This window comes from Prionailurus viverrinus, chromosome X (genome assembly GCF_022837055.1).
Source record: "Prionailurus viverrinus isolate Anna chromosome X, UM_Priviv_1.0, whole genome shotgun sequence".
NCBI classification, from domain to species: domain Eukaryota; kingdom Metazoa; phylum Chordata; class Mammalia; order Carnivora; family Felidae; genus Prionailurus; species Prionailurus viverrinus.
In genome coordinates this window covers 12,767,014-12,785,766 of record NC_062579.1, presented here as the reverse complement: position 1 = coordinate 12,785,766, position 18,753 = coordinate 12,767,014, and the positions used below count along the sequence as shown (strand labels likewise).

The 18,753-nt window shown below is 48.8% G+C and overlaps 1 protein-coding gene across 1 annotated transcript in view; it reads left to right on the top strand.

The window, feature by feature from the left end:
• The first annotated feature begins 6,919 nt into the window (after positions 1-6,919).
• Positions 6,920-18,753, top strand: part of SH3KBP1 (SH3 domain containing kinase binding protein 1) — a 334,027-nt gene continuing 322,193 nt past the window's right edge. Inside the window, exon 1 of the mRNA XM_047843683.1 lies at positions 6,920-7,325. Coding sequence (XP_047699639.1) covers positions 7,322-7,325 — 4 coding nt within the window. The 5' untranslated portion in view covers positions 6,920-7,321. The remainder of the gene's footprint in view (positions 7,326-18,753) is intronic.

The window sequence follows — 18,753 nt, the reverse complement described above, 5'->3', positions numbered from 1 at the left end:
ACAACATGGGGCGCTAACAAGCTTCCACGTGCTGCTGTGGCTGCCGCAGCCAGTCTGGGGACCACACTGTAAGAACTGCTGTGGTCCAGGCAAGAAAATTTCCACAGGGGAATCAAAGCCAAACAAAGATGAACTTCACTCACTTCCCATTTTTGCCTCTGGCTGGCCTATAATTATTTTTGAGGAGAGGAACCTAATTTGACTGGCTCTGTTTAGTAAGAAGTTGTGCTGGGAAAGAGTTGTGCCTCATCTCGTTAAATGAACGCTGGGTTCAGAGACCAAGTCCTGTGACCTCTAGGGCTTGAGGCCCTATCGGCGGGCGGTTGGCTGTGTGCACCAGGGGCTTCACGACCTAGTGAGTCGCTGTGGCTCATTACCCTCAACCCAGGCCTCTGGATGTGGTTTCTCTGAGCCCTGAAGAGGTGACACTGAGGGTGATGGGCGAGTGGTTAGTGCAATACCGATGTACTGTTTGGGTAGCGGTGTGGGAGCTGCTACGGGAGTGGGCAAAACACAGAGAGAAACATCCTCACTATGCCCAGTATTACCCACCGATTACGAAGGTAGTCATTCTCTTTTCTTATGGTGGTAAAATATACATAACATAAAATTTACCATTGTCATCATTTTTTAAAGTTTTTATTTTATTTTTTAAAAGTTTATTTTGAGACAGAGAGAGAAAGTGGGGGAAGGGCAGAGAAAGAGGGGAGAGAATCCCAAGCAGTCTCCATGCTGCCAGCGCATGGGGCTCGATCTCACGAACTGTGAGATCATGACTTGAGCCAACATCAAGAGTCAGATGCACAACCAACTGAGCCACCCAGGCGCCCCCATTGTGATCATTTTAAGTGCATAGTCCAGTGGTATTAAATATATTCACATTGTTCCATTCATCTCCAGAACTTTTTCATCTTCCCACACTGAAACTCTGCACCCATTATCACTCTTTAAAATATGTAACAGCCTTTGTTGAGATATAATTCATGTGCCATACGATCCACCCATTTTAAAGTATATAATCCAATGGTTTTTCAGTATGTTCATAGAGTTGTGCAGCCATCACCACGACACATTTTTAAACACTCTTGTCACCCCTAAAAGCAAGTTTGTACCCATTAGCAGTCACTCCCCAATTCCCCCAGCCCCCTTCCTCCTTCAGCCCTTCATCTACTTTCTGTCTACAGATTTGCCTGTTCTGGGTGTTTCAGGTAAATGGCATCATATGATATATATCCTTTTATATCTGGCTCCTTTCACTTAGCATCATGTTTTCAGGAATCATCCATATCATAGCACGGATCACACTTTGTTCCCTTTTGCATTCACTCTTTTTAAATTTAATTTGTATTTATTTTTAATGTGTATTGATTTTTGAAAGAGGTTGGGGGAGAGAGACAGAGACAGCATGAGCGGGAGAGGGGCAGAGAGAGAGGGAGATGCAGAATCCAAAGCGGGGCTCCTGGCTCTGAGCGGTCAGCACAGAGCCCAACACGGGGCTCGAACTCAGGAACTGCAAGATCATAACCTGAGGCGAAGTTGGAAGGTTAACCGACTGAGCCACCCAGGTGCCCCTGCATCCACCCTTAATAGGATTCAAATTTGAACTCATTATCTCCTCCCTGTGTACAATGACTTCCTTCTCCACTATGGTTCATGTCTCTAGCTACTCAGCTTCCAAATCAGCTAACAAAATATTTCTTTAGAAACCTCCATCTGTGCTCCCTACCGTCTCCCCAAATCCACTGCCTCACCAGATGTGTCCAATGTAGTTCAGAACTGACTGTAGAATGGTACCTGTCCTCTTTGTCAGTGTCAACGGCATTGTATTTCTTGCCCTGAATGTCCTGAGCCTGTCCATGGCCTCCCACTTGCAGACTATCCCTCCTCTGGTCCCATTTCCGTGGGCTCTCCACTTACCTACCTGAAGTCAGTCTGCTTAGAAATCTGTGCTCTTTCCCATTGCTTCAGGGCCTGGCACAGAGACCACTTGGAATCGGCTGTTTGGCCGTACTCCCGCCCCTTCCACACAAGCTTCCTTGTAACATCATCTGTTCCCCAGAATCTGAGCATTCTCACGTGTTCTTCCTTCTCTCTGGAATGCCGGCAAACATCTGTGCATCCTGGAGACCCAGCTCCAGTGGAAGTCAAGTCCACGAGGGAGCCTCTGGGCTTCTGAAAGCTCAGGGGAAAAAGAGAAATCAGTTTTGTAAGGCAATCCCTCCTTTTAAATCTTTGTTACTCTTTTTAAATTTTTTTAGTGTTTATTTTTGAGAGAGAGACAGAGAGACACAGAGAGACACAGAGAGAGAGAGAGCGCATGAGGAGGGAGAGGCAGAGAGAGAGAGGGAGACAGAATCCGAGCTGTCAGCACAGAGCCCGACCTGGGGCCCGAACCCACGAGCTGAGCGGTGAGATCATGACCTGAGCCAAAGTTGACACTTACCTGATTGAGCCACCCAGGCGCCCCAAAATCTTCATTCCTCTTAAGATCAAAAGCCTCTGGTCTTCAATCAGCTCCCATTTTTAAAAACTGGCCTGTCAGGATGGTTTATTCCAATGTTAAATACCAGTTATTCTATTTAAAGTTGTTAATATTTATTACAAAGCATATTTCACACATATGATCTTAAGTTAATGCTTTTGGAACTTCTTTGGAATATCACTTCATTTTTTTGTCATAATATCCTTCCTTACATATGACTGCTTGTAACTGGGGGGCAGGGGGGTGGATAGAGTGGGTAGAAAACAGTACAAACTATATTTCTTGTTAATCTCCTATGACTGTTCTCCCAGTTTACTATTTTCTTAGATAAAGCAGTACTCTGAAAAAGGATGGGAAAATGTTCTCGGCGAGTTAGTCTGTACACAGGGGCTCTCCTTGTGTGTTTTAGATGCAAGTTCCTGTGACTGATCAACTTGGAAGTCAATTTCTTAGGCAGCTTTTGGATTTTACAACAAGAACACCCTATTCCAGTTTTATAGCCTTGTGGGGTAGCACATTTCACCTTTTAGTTACGTCTTTTGTGTTTTCCTTTGCAAAGCAAGCGTTTCCTGCAAACCTTGTAAAGATAATCATAGTTTAGCTGTCTTATAAACGACCTGCTCCTTTGATTTGATTAATTTTCATCTCCACAGAGCTGGTAAAACCAGTTCTCTTGGATTTGTTGTAAACGACTCACTGCAAAAGAGAAAAGGAGAAGTGAGTGGATCATTCCAAGAGTGGTTATCAAGCCAAATCAACTGCAGTAGAGCAAGATGTTATTTCTGTAGCTTTTGATGTGATCCGGACATGTTACCTTGAACTCAGTATACACGTTGTAAAGGAAGAAGGAAAGAGCCTGCCTCAAAACCATCAGCACAAAGCCTTGGCTGCTCACTTCCCCTGCTGTCTGCCGGGGTTTCTCCTTAACAGACACCCCCTGATTGGAAAATTTGAGGTGGATCGTGCCTGCATCAATTATTACTGCGGTGTTCTGATGGTAATTTTCTCTTTCCCTCATTTGTTCTACATTTATCAATTGGCATTCCTCTGTAGGGAAGACTTGTCCCCCCTCCCTGACTTGTTTATTTACTTTTTATTTATACTCATATAGACTTAAAGACAGCACTTTCATGAACTCTTTGGGTTAAAATCCAATAGAATCGTTACTTGTTGCTTGAATCGTTCCAGCTTGGGCCTTTGGGAGCTCTTTCAGGTCGGTTCCTGTGCCCTTTTGACTTGTGCCATCATTTTTATTGAGCACTTCCTTCCTTTCTGGCACCGTGAGGTTTTCCATTTCTCCATAAAGCACATCAGAAGCACCAGATAATGACTGTCTTTTGTAAAGCACTCTGCATGTAACTTCTATTAATGTAAAGATGATATTAAAGGTTATCAAAGTATCATTCATTACATGCAAATTACAGATGTCAAGTCCGAGTACTTGAAGAGAGCTCGCGTGACACACTGTAAGAGCTACCTAGGCACGGGCTTAACTGTCTTCCATTTTTATCCAAAATGCTACCACCACTGCATCACAGAGAGGCCTTTTAAGTCATGTGAGATCATTTGAAGTGTCACATCTCCACTACTCTCCATTCCCAAAATGCATCATCCATTCTGGTCGAAATGGGAGTTCAGTGGGATAAAGATACGGTATTAAATACAACTGTATTTATCCAGCAATATTAATGTGATGAATTCATGTCATTTGAAATATTGCACTAACTGTTAAATAACACTACTGTAAGAGGGAGGCAGGATGAGGAATTACACATCTATTCTTGTCAGCAGCTGGATTTTTTAATGTTTATTTTTGAGAGAGAGGGAGACAGAGGATCCAAGGCGGGCTCTGCAGTGAGCCCGATGTGAGGCTCGAACTCACGAACTGCCAGATCGTGATGTGTGGTCAAGTCAGATGCTGAACCAACTGAGTCCTCCAGGCGCCCCCGTCAGCAGCTGGATTTGAATCTTGACATTAAGTGCCCCTGTGCTGGTCACCAAAAGTTCCTAGAAGGAAAAATAAAAGTACAATTGGAACAGTTCATGAAAACCAAACAGTAAGTGTGGGGGAGGTGCGGGGGAGAATGTCCATTTTTGTAATTTAGAGAAACTTAAAATGGAAAAAACCGTACAGTGTTTTGAGTAGAATTCATACCATTTAGTTTACTTAAGGCATTAAAATTAGGGCAGAGCTCAGGATTTTCAAAAATGTTAAGTCTTGCCAGCAGTCATTTGTGATGAAATGACAAATTTCTCCATGCAGGAAGCCTACCCAGATCAAGGAGTAGGGTCCCAGTTCTCTGATTCAAGAAGGACTTTTCCTTCTTGAATAGACCAGAGTCAAAACAAGACACAAAAGTTCAGGTGGTCTGTCTTCACCTATGAAAAGCTGGGGGGCGGGGTGGGGAAAGGAAACAAGACTGTCTTCCCCAAGTAGGACAGAGAGAGGAGTAAGATTAGGCAGGACATGAGACAAGCTGTTGATTTTTTTTTTGAGCCCTACAGAGTTCAGTCACCAGTTTACTGGTTTAGGTGTATTGGTCTCTGCAGTGTCCAGGTAAGCCACGAATCACTGACACTGTTCAAAGACTTTGGGCCCACTGCTCTGAGAACGCATGGGGTAGCCAGCCAAGAATCCTCAACACCAAGATGCTATCCCACCACAAGCCCAGCTCAGCTCTTTCCTTGTTGAAACATGCCCAGTCACTTTCAGAACCCTGAGTCTTCTTGAGAGGCGGATAAGGAAGCCCAGTAACCCTGGCCTTAGCAAAAACAATCACGCCTGGGATCAGGCAGATCCCAGAGCAGTTCTGGGTGAGGCTCAAGAAAAAGAAAGTCCCAGTAACAGTGGGCTTTAGCCATGCCCTACGAGTTTCAGTATTTGTTGACTCTGAGATCCTATCGCAAGGCCTCATCGCCCTGATATGCCAAGGCATGTAATGAGTGAGGCACCAAGGATCCTGGAGCAGGTATAATGAGTATTCATCTGGGCCTTTAACACTTCAAATTCTTAATTTCCATGTTCTTTAATTGTTAGAAGTCTGCATTGATGTCGCTACTACCTTCTCAGTAGCTCCGTGGACGGGTCTTCTCCCCTTTGATTACTCTCCTGTTTACATTGCTCTGACACACAAGAAAAGCATTTAGAAAGATGATTCTGCTGATCTCTTGTTGGTAAGACTCGTTGGGAGGTTTTTTTTCATAAAGCTAATGAAACAATTATAAGTACATCTTTCTGCAGAAATCCCAGGATGTAACCAATTTACTAGAGTTGCCCCAACATCATGGGTGAGGTATGAAGACAGGTCTATATTGGGTAGGGGGGTCAGCTTTTATTTGTCACCGCTGGGTCCACTAACCTTCAGCCCCCTCCATTTTCCAGGGGCCAATGATTTAATTTCTTAACTGTTTTATTTTCTCTTTTTGAATGTCTCCCATCTATTTCACTATCTCGTCCTACCACCAGATGGTGGAAAGGGAAAAGGAAATAACCTGATGGTAAATGAATGTGGTGCTGGCTGGCAAAGTATTTATGGCGAAAGGTTTGTAGTGGTGAATGGACCCAAAAAGGATCTTGTGAGTTACCTATGAATGCCCTGTTTTCATTTCAGCGCCTATTCAAAGGTCGGCTGTGCAGGTCTGGGGGGGTGGGGGGGGTCAATGTGGCACAATACCTTGCTGGGGAGGGAGTCAGCCCTTGCCTCAGGAGATTCTTGGGAACATCAGCGCCTGGGAACAGAGCTGAGCAACCCAATCCTACCTAGCCAAGGCAAGGGGGTGCGCGGTTAGGGGTCCCCGTGAGGGTCGGTGCGAGGTGATGTGCCCCACCGGCCCCTCTGCACCTTTCTCTGTCTTTCCGGATCTCCGTTCCACCGCCTCCTATACGCCGAATTCGCACTTGGCCTGCCTTTCCCATGCTGCCCTGAATGGATGTAGCATTTCCATCCTTCCATAGAGACCCCTTCTCCTGCCTTCCCAACAGCTCCCTCAGTGAAAGCTTAATCTGGGTTGCCTCGATCTCCGATCCCCGGGGTTACCTGCCGTCACCCTCAGCAGGTGTTCATTCCCTCACCTAGCCATGGTCTTCCCTACCCCAGCCCGTACACCTCTAGTCGCACCCTCCGGATCGGCCGCTTCCACCTTCTTTCCCACGTGCCCTTCCACTCGGACGCCCCCTCCCCCACGACCCCCCTTCCAGTCTCGAGGAGTCTCGCGGCATTTCCCCGGGCGTTAGCCGAGCCGCCTCGGGTGTGGGGTGGCCTCGTAGAGCAGGGTCCCTCCCCAGCGGGCGGTGAAGGGGGCGCCCGAGCGCCGCAGCCGCAGGGAGGCCGGGGGCGCCTGCCCCGGCCCCGCCCCGGACAGGCCCCGCCCACCTCGGGCCCGCCCCTCACTGGCCCCGCCCCCGCCTCGGCGGCCGCGCGTCCCCGGCAGGCCGAGCCGCAGGAGCCGCGGCGAGGAGGGGGGCGAGCGGGCTGCGCGGCCGCGGCTGCCGGGCGCTGGGCTGGGCGGCGCTTCTTCTCCTTTTTTTTTTTTTTTTTCGCAATTTCCACTCGCGGGGAGCAGGAAACCCGGCGCAGCCGGGCGCAGCGGGCCGCGATGCAGCAGCAGCAACAGCAGCAGCAGCAGGAATCACCCCGGGGCAGCAGCGGCAGCAGCAGCAGCAGAGGCAGCAGCGGGCGGCGCTGAGCCGCCGCCGCCGTCGCTACTGAGGAGAAAGCCGGCCCAGCCGCCGCCGCGTTCGGACCCCTGCGCCCCGAGCCCTGATCCCGGAGCCCGACCCCCGCGCCCGCCTCCGCCAACTTTCACGCTGCCTCGGCGGCCCGGCCCGGCTCGACGCCAATGGGTGAGTAGGGGGCTGCCGGCGCCCCGGTGCCCGGGCGCCCACCTCAGCCTGAGGGCGGCGCGCCTGTCCCGGGACTGCGGAGTCGGGAGGGCGCTCCGGGGGCAGGGCCCCGGCGGTGACACCGCGGTGGGCACTCTGCCTACCTCGCGCACCCCCGTTCACTCCCACTCGCGTCCCTGCCGAGCCCGCGCGGCACCGACCGGAACCCCGCGGGGTCCTGGGCGGAGGATCGCGGGCCGGCCCGGGGCGGCTGAGGCTGAGGGATGCAGGGGGTGTGGTTGGTTCTTCGGGTGGGCGGGGAGAGTTTTGTCTTGGCCATTTTCTCGCCCCAGCGCGCCCTTCTCTGCGCTGAGGACGTGGGTAATGGGAGCTGGTGGGCTCCGGCCCTGCGCGGGGGTTCGCGTTGTCTGTCCCTGGCCCCGCCGCGGGGGAAGCCAGAATCTCGGGGTCTCGGCGCGGCCAGGGACCGAGTTGCGTTTGCTGGGGGACGACGTGGTGGTGGGGGGGTGCGGGAAACGCCCCAGTACCCGGCTTGGCGTGCCATCCTCGGGTCCTGAGCGCCTGACGCGTCTCCCTTGGCGCCCCTCTTCTTCCCGGCCCTGACCCTCTCTCTGCCTGCCTTCTCTCAGCCTGGTGAGCTCTCCGCTGCGTGATGCTCAAAGGGCACTTCCTACATCCTCTAAGTCTGAAGGCTTGGGGAACTGGAGCCGGTGATCCAGTCCTCGATTTACTGGTGGAACATCAGTTCCAAGTAGGCAACTAACCATTAGGCCCCCTGGGTCCCATCTGGTGTAGACTGGCACATTGGAGCCACCTTGCCCAGAGGATGTGGCACCTTATTGGGCAAAGGACTTGTGATTGCCTGGGCTAGTAATCGTGTGGCCATTCCAGTTAATGTTCTTGCTGGCAGCCAATCTCTGTCTTTCATGCCTTTGACAGATAATTTTAGGTGTTTCTAGGCCAGGCATAGGAAGGCTGTAGATGACGATAAATCATAATAAAGTGAGACCTTTCTGTGGGCAGGTAATAAGATTTGAGTAGGCGAGTCCAACAGTGATAGGTAAGCAGTCATAGGATGCCCCTGAAGACGGATGCAGTGGAAAAGGGGAGGTTTAACCCAATCAGTTGTTGACAGGCAGTTAAAATCCCATTTGTGGTCACTGCCATAAATGGTTTTCCTTTTCTAAAGTGGTGGCCATCCAATGGCCTCTCAGCTTCAATGTCACTTTTTTCTCAGTGCCCTTCTCTGGTCCCTGCACCACCTCCAGTCTATATTAGTTTCTCTGTCACCCTTCTCCTCTAGCACCTTTTTAAAAAGAGTGGTATTACATATTTATTTGAGTGTAACATTTATGTTCCCTACTGTAAGCTCCATGACTGTAGGGACAGAACTGCGTGGGTGCCGTTTTGCTCGGTGCTGTTTTCTTTGGTGCTTGGTATGGAGCAGGCCCTGAATAAATATTTATTGAATAAATGAATGAATGAGGGGGTATGAAACCCTCCTACTTGGTGGAAGACAAAATGCTTAGCTCAACACTCTTGTTTTGCTTTGCCATCTAATAAGATGATTTAGTTTATTAACAGAAGTATATACTTTAAACATTACTGATTACTTGAGTAACAGGTTGGTTTTTCCTGAGGTAACTGAAAGTGATTATTTTGATCACCTTTCCTTTTTTTGTGGGTCCCGAGAAGGTTGGACAAAAAAAGAAGTTAGATCCAAATGTCTTCTCCTGTGGCTGGACTGTGCTTTCTGTATCTCAGTGGGAAGAGGAGTCCAGTTTAAGAAGAAACAGACCTGTTTATTATTCGAGTCTGAACTGTTTTCATTATCCAGAGCCTCCTAAGAAAATTAGAGACTGCTTCTGCAGTTTATAGTCCTTTCAAGCTTAATCTTTTTTTTTTTTTTTTTTTACTGTAACCATTACAAAAGGGAGGGGGTGCAGAAACTGATTTTCATTTGTTTCAGGTGTTACTGCTTAGAGGCGATAAGATTAAAATGAATGCTGTCATTTAATTATTTAAAATGTTTATAGTGGGGCTTAAGATGCCCATAGTTGTTTATGGCTAAAGATCGCCTGCTATTTTCTAAAGCGTCTTCAGCAGTGTATTTGGGATGAAGTACAGGTAGGTAACAGTTCGTTCTGCATGTCTTCCGATGGAGCCACCTAACAGTGCCGTTTCTGAAGCAGGTGTGTGTGTACACACAGGCGCCGCCCCCTTCCCCATCCCCAAGTCTCCTTGGTTTGCAAAAGATTTGTTCAGTGTATCAGTTTGATACATTTGCGTTCTCACCTGGCCTGGGAATGATTTTTCTGTTGATGGCGAACACAGTAAAATTGTCTTATGTAGTCTTTAATCTGAAAAAAACCTGAAGTGAAGCCAGTTAGTTGTAAAATGGCCTCTTAATGGAAGCCCGCTCAGAATGTGCCCTCGGAACTTGCAGGCAGATGCCTACAGTGTCAGATACGGGCAGAGCCTCTTGTAATTATGATCACACAAATGTTAATGATCCCAATCTGTGAACAGTGAAAGATTTGCAAGCCCAGCAAATGATTTTTGTTTAGAAAACTCCAGAATAACAACAAAGTTTGGACTGTTTTCAGCAATGTATTGTTTTGGTGAGAGATTGCTTTACGCTAAACTAAAGCAAAAATGAATGCAATGCACTGACCTTCACAGTCTAAAGTTAGAATTGGAAGAAAGACTCCACCTTTATCATTCATCACCTTTACTTTGCCCCTTCACGTCCATCAGGACACAGGCAGAACCTTGCTACCTTGCTGGTTGCACAGACCTTCAGTTCTTTTTGCATTACTGATATTCTCTCATCAGCTCTTATGTTTGAAATTGTTTTTTTTTAATGTTTATGTATTTATTTTGAGCAAGCGAGAGAGAGAGAGAGAGCATGAGCAGGAGAGGGACAGAAAGAGAGGGAGAGAGAGGGGCTCCCAAGCAGGCTCCTCACTGCCCGTGCATAGCCCGATGTGGGGCTCAATCCACGAACCAGGAGAATCATGACCTGAGCCGAAAACAAGAGTCAAGACGCTTAACTGACTGAGCCACCCAGGTGCCCCTGAAATCGTTTTAAAGCAGGTTGCATACAGTGGCCAGCATTCATCCATCCATCCATCTCTCCATCCGGTATTTATTGACCTCCTGCTTTGGGCCAGGCATTGTGCTAGGAATGGGTGCACGACACACATAGACCTGCCAGCTTAGGCTTTTCCGGCTAGTGGGAGAGGTAGGCCTGAGTGCGATTCTCATGACAATATGCAGTTATAAGCCCTGGTAGGTCTCGTGAAAGGAGATTAGAGAGGGGCAATGTGATTTAGGTTGCAGAGGGTAAGGGCAATGTCTTTGAGGAGATTGTGTTTGAGCTGAAATCTGAAAATTGGGTAGGAGTCATCACTGCCCTCCAGTACCCCCGTCAACACATCCGTAGTGGAACAAGCGGTTCTGCTCTCCTGGCAGCGACGGACAGCGTGCATCACGGGGAGCCGCGTCGGACAGGACCCCGCGTAGGACTGGGCCTGTGGGAGGGGCTTTAGGGGAGTGTTTAAGGAAGCCAGGTGATCTCTGGATTGGATGCTGGCTGGAAGTGAGGGATTTCCACGGTAGGGGGTCTTCATGCATCTTCCTGAGAAGCAGGGAAGACCAGAGAAAGGCTGTGATGGGTAAAGGAGCAGCAGTCACTCCTATTGGCCAGGATTCGGGGATGTGTGGAGACTGTTGTGGTTTGGACAAGGTTCACTTGTTCTCCGTGTTCGGACAGGATTACAGAGTGGTCTTGTTTTTGTCTTGTCCCATCCTGGTCACAGAGTGGCCTTGTCTGATGTTGGTGTTCTGGGGAAATTGCTTGTTCAATGGGAGACTGCCCGGCCAGCTCCTGGCCGGCAGGGGCTGCTTTTCTGAGTTAACTAAGAGATAAATGGGGGGAGGGAAAAGGAGTCGAGGGTGGGAGAGGGGAGGAGAATGCCTTTCTAGGTATACTTTGTGGCTACTTCCTTAATACGGGCCAGCTCTAGTCTGGGGACTGTTCAACATTAAGCACAATGGACAACTGAAATGCCATCCCAGAGAAGGGATACAGAGTCACACGGAGCAAGCTGCTGAGAGCCAATAAGTCAGGATGGCTCTTAACGGGAAAGACGCAGGGCAGAAAAATACTGGAATCCTGGCATTGTGAGAGGAGAGTCTAATGCAGTGGTTCTCAAGAGTGTGGTCCCCCAGCATCAGCCTCCTTGGGATCTTGTTAAAGATACAAATTCTCTGGCCCCAATTCTGCCTACTGAATGATGAACTGGGGTGGGGTGGGGAGCCTAGCAATCTGTGTTTTAAGGAGCCCTCCAGGTGGTTCTGATGCATGGTCAAGGTCGGGGGTGGACCTTCTTGCTGTGCAGGTGAGAAAGCTGAGTATGTGGGTCACTGAAGGGTAGTACCTGGGCACTCTGGTCAAATATAAGATGCTGTTACAAGTGACACATGGCCTTAGAGAAGGAGAAAAATATGCTCCTAGTTCAGAACAAACCTCGTATGGAATCACTAGAACAGTACAGTGTTGATTCTGCCGTGAATCTGGTCCATGCCAGACCTCCAACACCCAGGCATTAGTGACACTAGCTGGCTCATCTCAGTGTCTCTTGGACTTTTACCGGAGTATCACATAGGCCTTCGCCATCATCCTTCTTTGCCCTCCGTCCTCTTTAGAAGGGACGTTACGATACATTGTTAGCATTGTTAGGGTTTTTGATCTTTGTTCCTCATTTTCTGTACCGGTACCTGTATTAGTTTCTGATTGTTGCTGTAATAAATTACCAAAAACTTGGTGCCCCAAAATGCCATAAGTTTATTGTCTTTAAAGTTCTGGAGGTCAGAAGTCCAACACAGGTCTCACTGGGCTAAGATCAAAATGTGGGCAGGGCTGCATTCCTGCCGGAGGCTCTAGGGGAGAATCCCTTTCCTCGCTTCGTCTCCAGAGTCTTCTGCATTCCTTGGCTCACGGCCTACTTCCATCTTCCAAGCCAGCCGTGGCCGGTCAAGTCTCTTTCATAGCACATCCCTCTGATACTGATTCTTCTGCTTTTCTCTTCCGTGCTGAAGGAGGGCAGGAACTGCATCACTTTGGTCGTTGTGTCCCTGTGCTGGCACATGGGAAGCCCCAAGTTAATATTGATTGAATGAATTATTTTTCCTAACCTTCTAGCTAACTTTATCCAGGTGTTTCTTGGACACCTCAAACAGAGCATGCTACACGCGGAGCTCAGCATTTCTCCTCCCCGTCCCCCACTTCCTGGAGGATATCACTGCCTTTCCCACCACTTCCATAGGTGTTCTCCTCTTGGTCTTGCCTCCTCTTATTTCCCATCTCCTCTCTCTCCGTTCTTTCCAGTGTACAGTCAAGCCCAAATGTTTCTGGAATGCTTTAGAAACATTTCTGCAGATGCTTTAGATCCTGAATGCCTTAGCAAAGCCTTTGGGGAGCTTGGCGGCCATGCCTGCCTTTTTTCCAGGCTTGTTCAGGCCTCTGAGCCTTTGCCATGCAGTTCCTTTCCATTCATGGGGAAGGGATTTCATTCTCTTCTCTGCCTTGTAGTCCCTCTGTAGTCCCTCTGTAGTCCCTCTGTGTTAGTTTCCTCTTGCTGCTGTGATAAGATACTACAAACTCAGTGGCTTAAAACAACATAAATTTGTAATCTTACACTTCTGGAGGTCAGAGGTCCAAACTGGGTCTTACTGGGTTGATATCAAGGTGTGGGCAGGGCTGTGTTCCTTCTGGAGGCTCTCAGGGAGAGTCCATTTCCTTGCCTTTTCCAGCTTCTGGAAGAAGCGCTCACGTTCCTTGGCTTGTGGCCACATCACTCTAACCTCTGCTTCTGTCTTCACATCTCCTCTTTTACTCTGAACTTCCTGCCTTCCTTTTATAAAGACCATTGTGTTCTATTGGGCCTACCTGGGTAATTCAGGCTACCCTTCCCATCTCAAGCCCCTTCGCTTAATCTGTCTGCAAAATCCTTTTTACCACAGAAGGTAACATTCACAGGTTCTGCGGATTCGGATGTGAGTGTCTTTGAGGGGCTGTTAGCAGCCTGCCACACCCCTTGTTCATCTTTTGAGGCCTGCTCCGAAGGGTGCTATATAACATGTCGTCTTGTATTAAGTCTGTTCATCTCTGACAGGGTGTCCCCAACTACATTGCCCTGGCTCATTGCCTGGCACACGGGAAGTGCCATATGTTACTGAATGAATGAATGAGTAACCCTTTCACCCAAGTATGGTTACTGCTTGAAATTCTCCTAGGCTATTGGCTGCCAGGAGTGTGTGTGCAATTCTGTAAGATCCCCCAGGCACGGTGTGCTGACAAGGTCTGTTTGCCGACAGTTCATGGTGGCCCGCACTGCGGTGGATGAGAAGGGTAACGCCACATGGAGTGTGGCTTCGACAAAGAACTGCAAGTTCAAGATGGAAAATTCTCTCTGGCAGTGGTTCTCAACTGGGGGCGATTTTGCCCCCCAGAAGGACATTTGGCAATGTTTGGAGACGCTTGGTTGTCACAGCTGGTGGGGGAGGGCAGGCTGCTGGCGTCTGGGGGCCAGGGGTTGGGGATGCTGCTACACATGCTACAATGTACAGGACAGCCCCCCAATGGTTATCCAGCCCCCAAAGTTGGGGCAGCCTGCTCTGAGCGTTACACAGATGGTTGAAACACTGTTTCCTTCCTTCATCATCAGCTGCTCCGGACACAAGGTTTCCTCTGGAGCCACAGCCTTTGTTTTATGAATAAACCCAGAAGTCACTGGAAAGCAGGGCTCTTTGGCATTCTTTCACCATTTTGTTCTGTGAGTAGAAAGTGTCTTAACACAGCTCATTGCATCTCTTCTGTCAATCCCTGGGTTGCAGAGTTGTTAAACTTATTTCTCCCGTGTTTGGCTCCCCTGATGTTTTGCCTTCCTGGTGGGATGTGCTTGTGTGCCGGGTGGCAGATGGTGGGTCCTTCTGCCACTCACACATGGGTCTCTGGAACCGAAGTGCTAGAAAGGTCCTTGGCAGTCATGGCAGCCCACACCATCAGATGATGGAACTGAGACTCTGAGAGGCAAAGTGCATGGTCCCCTAGCTGCAGGGCCCGGCTCCCTTTAAATAGGAAAGAGCTAGCAACTTATATAGGTAGGTGCTCAGTAAATATCAGGCTCCTGCTTCCCCCATTGAAGCTCTTTCTACTAGCTGTTTCCTTGGTAAGTTAAAAACAAAACAACTTTATTGAGTTACAATTCACATATCTTATAATTCACCCATCGAAAGTGTGAAGTTCAGTGGTTTTTGGTATATTACGTTATTAATTTTTAAAATCATGGTAATATGGATATAACAAAATTTGCCATTGCAACCATTTTTAAGTCCGCAGCTCAGCGGCGTTAAGTACATTCGCAGTCTTGTGCACCCAGCACTACTATCTATTTCGAAAAGTTTTTCATCACCCCTTCCTGGCAAGTTTCTAACTTGAAGCATAGAATCCAGATCCCCTGGGGGTTCCTGGCTGCCCAGGCATTTTGGAGAACACTTGGTAGAAGTCCAAGGGTCCCAGTTGAGATTCCAAGGGAATACAGGAAGAGGGAAAGTATGGTTTTGCTGTTTTTACATGTGTTTGGTCACCGTCTCCTTTGGGAGGCACTTCAGTTTGACTCTGTCCCTCCAGCCACCTCCCTTGGTTACATCCCTCTCGTCCTCTTGGGGGAATTGTGAATATCCTTTTCTATCCTGAAGCATTTGTGAGTTAGTTGCTTGGGTAACTTCCTTGGCAATTACTGGGATTCATCAGGATATTTCAGTCACGGGAGAAAGCACTGCACTGCCAAACTGACCCCTCCAATCCACACGTAGAGAGTCGAGAGTTGCATGTTTCTTTGCCTGAATTCCTTTAGCTGGCAAAGGTATGTGGGCACCCCGGGTGATTATGAGAAGTTGGTTTTCAACTTGATTGTTATTGTATGGGTAAATATCTTGCAGGAAAGCCAATAGTTTTCATTAGGGGACACTTCAGCAAAGCAAAATGTATCTCGTGGACCTTCCTGGGGTGATAAACTGTGCTATGTTTAGCTTCGGGAAGAAAAAACACTAATAACAAAAAAAAATCCTCACTAATATTTGTCCTCACTGAACTGCATTCAGTTGGCAAGAAAAGCCCAGTAAAGGCCTTAAGCTGATTTCCTTCCAGTGGCCATGGAAGTGGTGGGGCCACCGCAGGAGGCTGGCCTGCCCCCAGGTGAGGGACAGAGTGGCAAGATGAAGTGCTATTCAGTTCATACTGCTGTTCTTTCCTCAGTGGCTTGGATTAAATGCTATAAATGTTGACGTCTCATTAATTACTCATTTTGCTTAACAAATTTAAGTCTTTAAGCACCTGAGTACAGCATGTATAGACATTTTAAATCACCATCTCCTTAGATTTCAACTATTTATCAGTCGGTATGCAAACACCAGCCCTTGTGTTTTTGCTGGATTTTTCTAGACTGTTCTAGACTTGGAAGACTTGGGGCCCTGTTCTAGGTCTGGTCCTCTGGGGCTGCACTAGTTTTATCCATCACACACCCACTCCCTGTGTGACAAGTCTTTAATTAGCTTAGTGTCCTCCCTAATTATTCCAGCTAGTTCTCATTTTTGTGCCTAGAGCTCAAAGGAGGTGCTTAAATGTTTTGGATAAGAACTGGGAAAGGCCTTCTTGGCTTTGCTGTCCCCTCTTCTTAGCCGGCTTCTTCACGGATATTCATTTTCTTCACCAGACTGTTCTGGACGCTACCTTCTGCTTGAGCATTTTACATGCTAGCTTCTGAGTAAAATTCATTTGACATGAATGGCTTCATAAATGGGCGTTGCGTTTCTCCTGTTGTGATCATTCAGAAATCAAAACCCCAAACCGCTCTTCATAACAAACAAAATGGGATCATTTTTCACTTAACCAGTGATTTCTCACTGCCCCTTCGTTCTCCATAAAATATTAGATGGACAACAGACGTGTCACCCCAAATACAGTCCGTCAGGTAGCTCATTGTTGACCCTTGAGCAGGTTGGGCCGAGCAAGTGGTGGGGAATTGATGGTGATGTTTTAGCTTAATTGCTGCCTTTGTCAGCAAAGAAATGAAAAGAAAGTACTTAGCTGGTGGGGGGGGGCTGGGTCTGGGGAGAGAATGGGAGTAGGGGTGTCCCCAGTGGAGGACACAATTTGCACAGGGAAGGAGTTCACCTGTTTGTTGGGGATTGAGACTATAGCTACTTGCTGGGGAATTTTCAAAACATTTTTAAATGTAATTTCATTTTTTTGTAATGAAAAGTGCTCACAATGACACGTCTCTTTCTGAATCTCAGCCCTCCAGTTCTCTGGTGATTCCTCCCCTGTCCCCTGACCAAGGCTGTCTGTGTTTTATTTCTCCCAAAATCTTCCAGGCAGAGTTCATGCCTGTAGCAGCAGACGTGTATTTCTGTTATTTCTCCCTCCTTCTATGCGATGAGGTCATGGTTAATCGCAGATAGGAGAACTTCTGTGTAGCTGGTGGCTTCCTCCACTAGGGATGTGCACCAGAACTCTATGTCTGGGTCCTCCTCGTCTGGTTTTGGTGGACCGATGGGCATATTTTGGAAGAGCTCCCTAGGAGAATGTGCTGTGTACTCCTGACTCTCAACTGATCTAGGTTTCTTAACTGGTAGAAACTTTGTCCTGGATCTTAACTGATCGAGACCACGCTTCTTAACTGGGTTAGGACTCTCTCCTGCTTCATATTGCAGACGTGCAGTAAGGACTTTCTTCAAGTGAGGAGGCGAAGCAGAGCCTGTTACCTGGAAAGGAGGGCTTATTACAGGGTTACAGGGGCCTCTATTGCACCCCAAGGGTCCCAAGAAGCCCCAGAACCAGGGATGGGTTAACTGCCCCATGTGCCATCTCGCCTTCTCTCCTCCCCTCCTCCCTGCCCCTGTCCCCTTTCTTCTCTCTGCGCATTTCATTCATGGGGCATGTGCCACAGTTCCAGCCGCTTGTTAAGAGTGACTTGATTGTTCATTCCAGTTCCAAATTCCCATTAGCCAGGCTGAGCCCACTAGAGTCCATGTCGCTCCCGAAGATACACAGGTGGTTGCTGTGGGCCCACTTCTAGGAGGAGAAGGACGCACCTGGTTCCAGTCCCCTGATCTGAATGAAGCCCTGTCCTGGGAGCAGTGCTTGGTGAGATGGGGGTACCTGGGGGCCACTCTTGGGGAGTGCACTATATACGAGGATGCTTGAAAGCCGTAAGCCAGAATACCTGAAAGTGCCCCGTTGCCCATTTTCTCTTGACAAAGGGGTGATGAGTGTGAGGCGGTGCTAGAGCCTTTGACATTGTCCCATCCATCTTTGGAGCCCCTTTCATAAGGCTCCCCTGAGGAAGGGCTCCTGGCCCTGTCGGGCACAGTTGTGCTTCTGAGTGATTAATGGGGTTATTTTTATCCTTTGAGACCCCAATCGTGTAAAAAAGCGTAGATGTGACTTCGGAGGCATTTGGATGGGTTGATGATAGCACACTGTGGGGGTGGGGTACAGTTGTGACACTTTCTGGCTGTTTTAGGGAACCTGTGGGTTCTTAAATGGAGGAAGAGATGAAGACATTGTGAAAAACAGCCACTGCCTGGCAAGGTAACCGCCCAGTCAGAGAGATGAAGGGGAAAGGGGGCAGGGGACTGTCATCCAAAGTCTGGCGGGCTACCTCTGTCCAACCTCATGCCTTCTCTCCTCTCCACTTTTCTCCCCCACCCTTTCTCGGTCCCGTCAGCCATCTCTCATCCCTCACCACCCCCACCCACTCCATCTCTCCCTTCTACCCTCCCTGCCTCTTCCCTTCACATTTCCGGGTTGTCTCTCTTCCTCTGCTGCCTTCCAAGTAACCCCTCTTCCTACCTTCCCCCACCTTCTCCCTGCCACATTCTCTCCCTCCTAACTTCTCTTCCCTCTCTTTTTTCTTTGTCCCCACCCCTTCCTGCCCCCCCAGCACCTTCTGTCTTCTCCTCCCCCACCTTCTCTCTTCTCCCACCCTCCATGTCAACCCCCACCCTCTGTCTTCACCCCTCTCCCCATACCTTCCCTTTACTCCTTGCTCTTTCCCCAATTTTCTCTTCCCTCAGACCCTCTCTGTCTGACCTTCGCTGTCTGTCCACCGATCCCCCATCCCCCCACCCTCTTCTGACCCTCCCTCTCTCCCACTCTTTCTCTCCTGCCCTTCCCTGGGGCCCCTCTCTTTTTCCTCCCTTTCTCCTCTGCCTTTCTTTCCACCTCTTCACCGCCCCCTCCTCTCTCTTCCTCGCCCCTCCTCTCCGTCCCTCTTCTCACCCACATTCACCCTCCTGCATATCCTGCTTCTCCACATCCCTGCCTTTCCCTGCCCTTCTTACTGATCCCTCTTTTGCC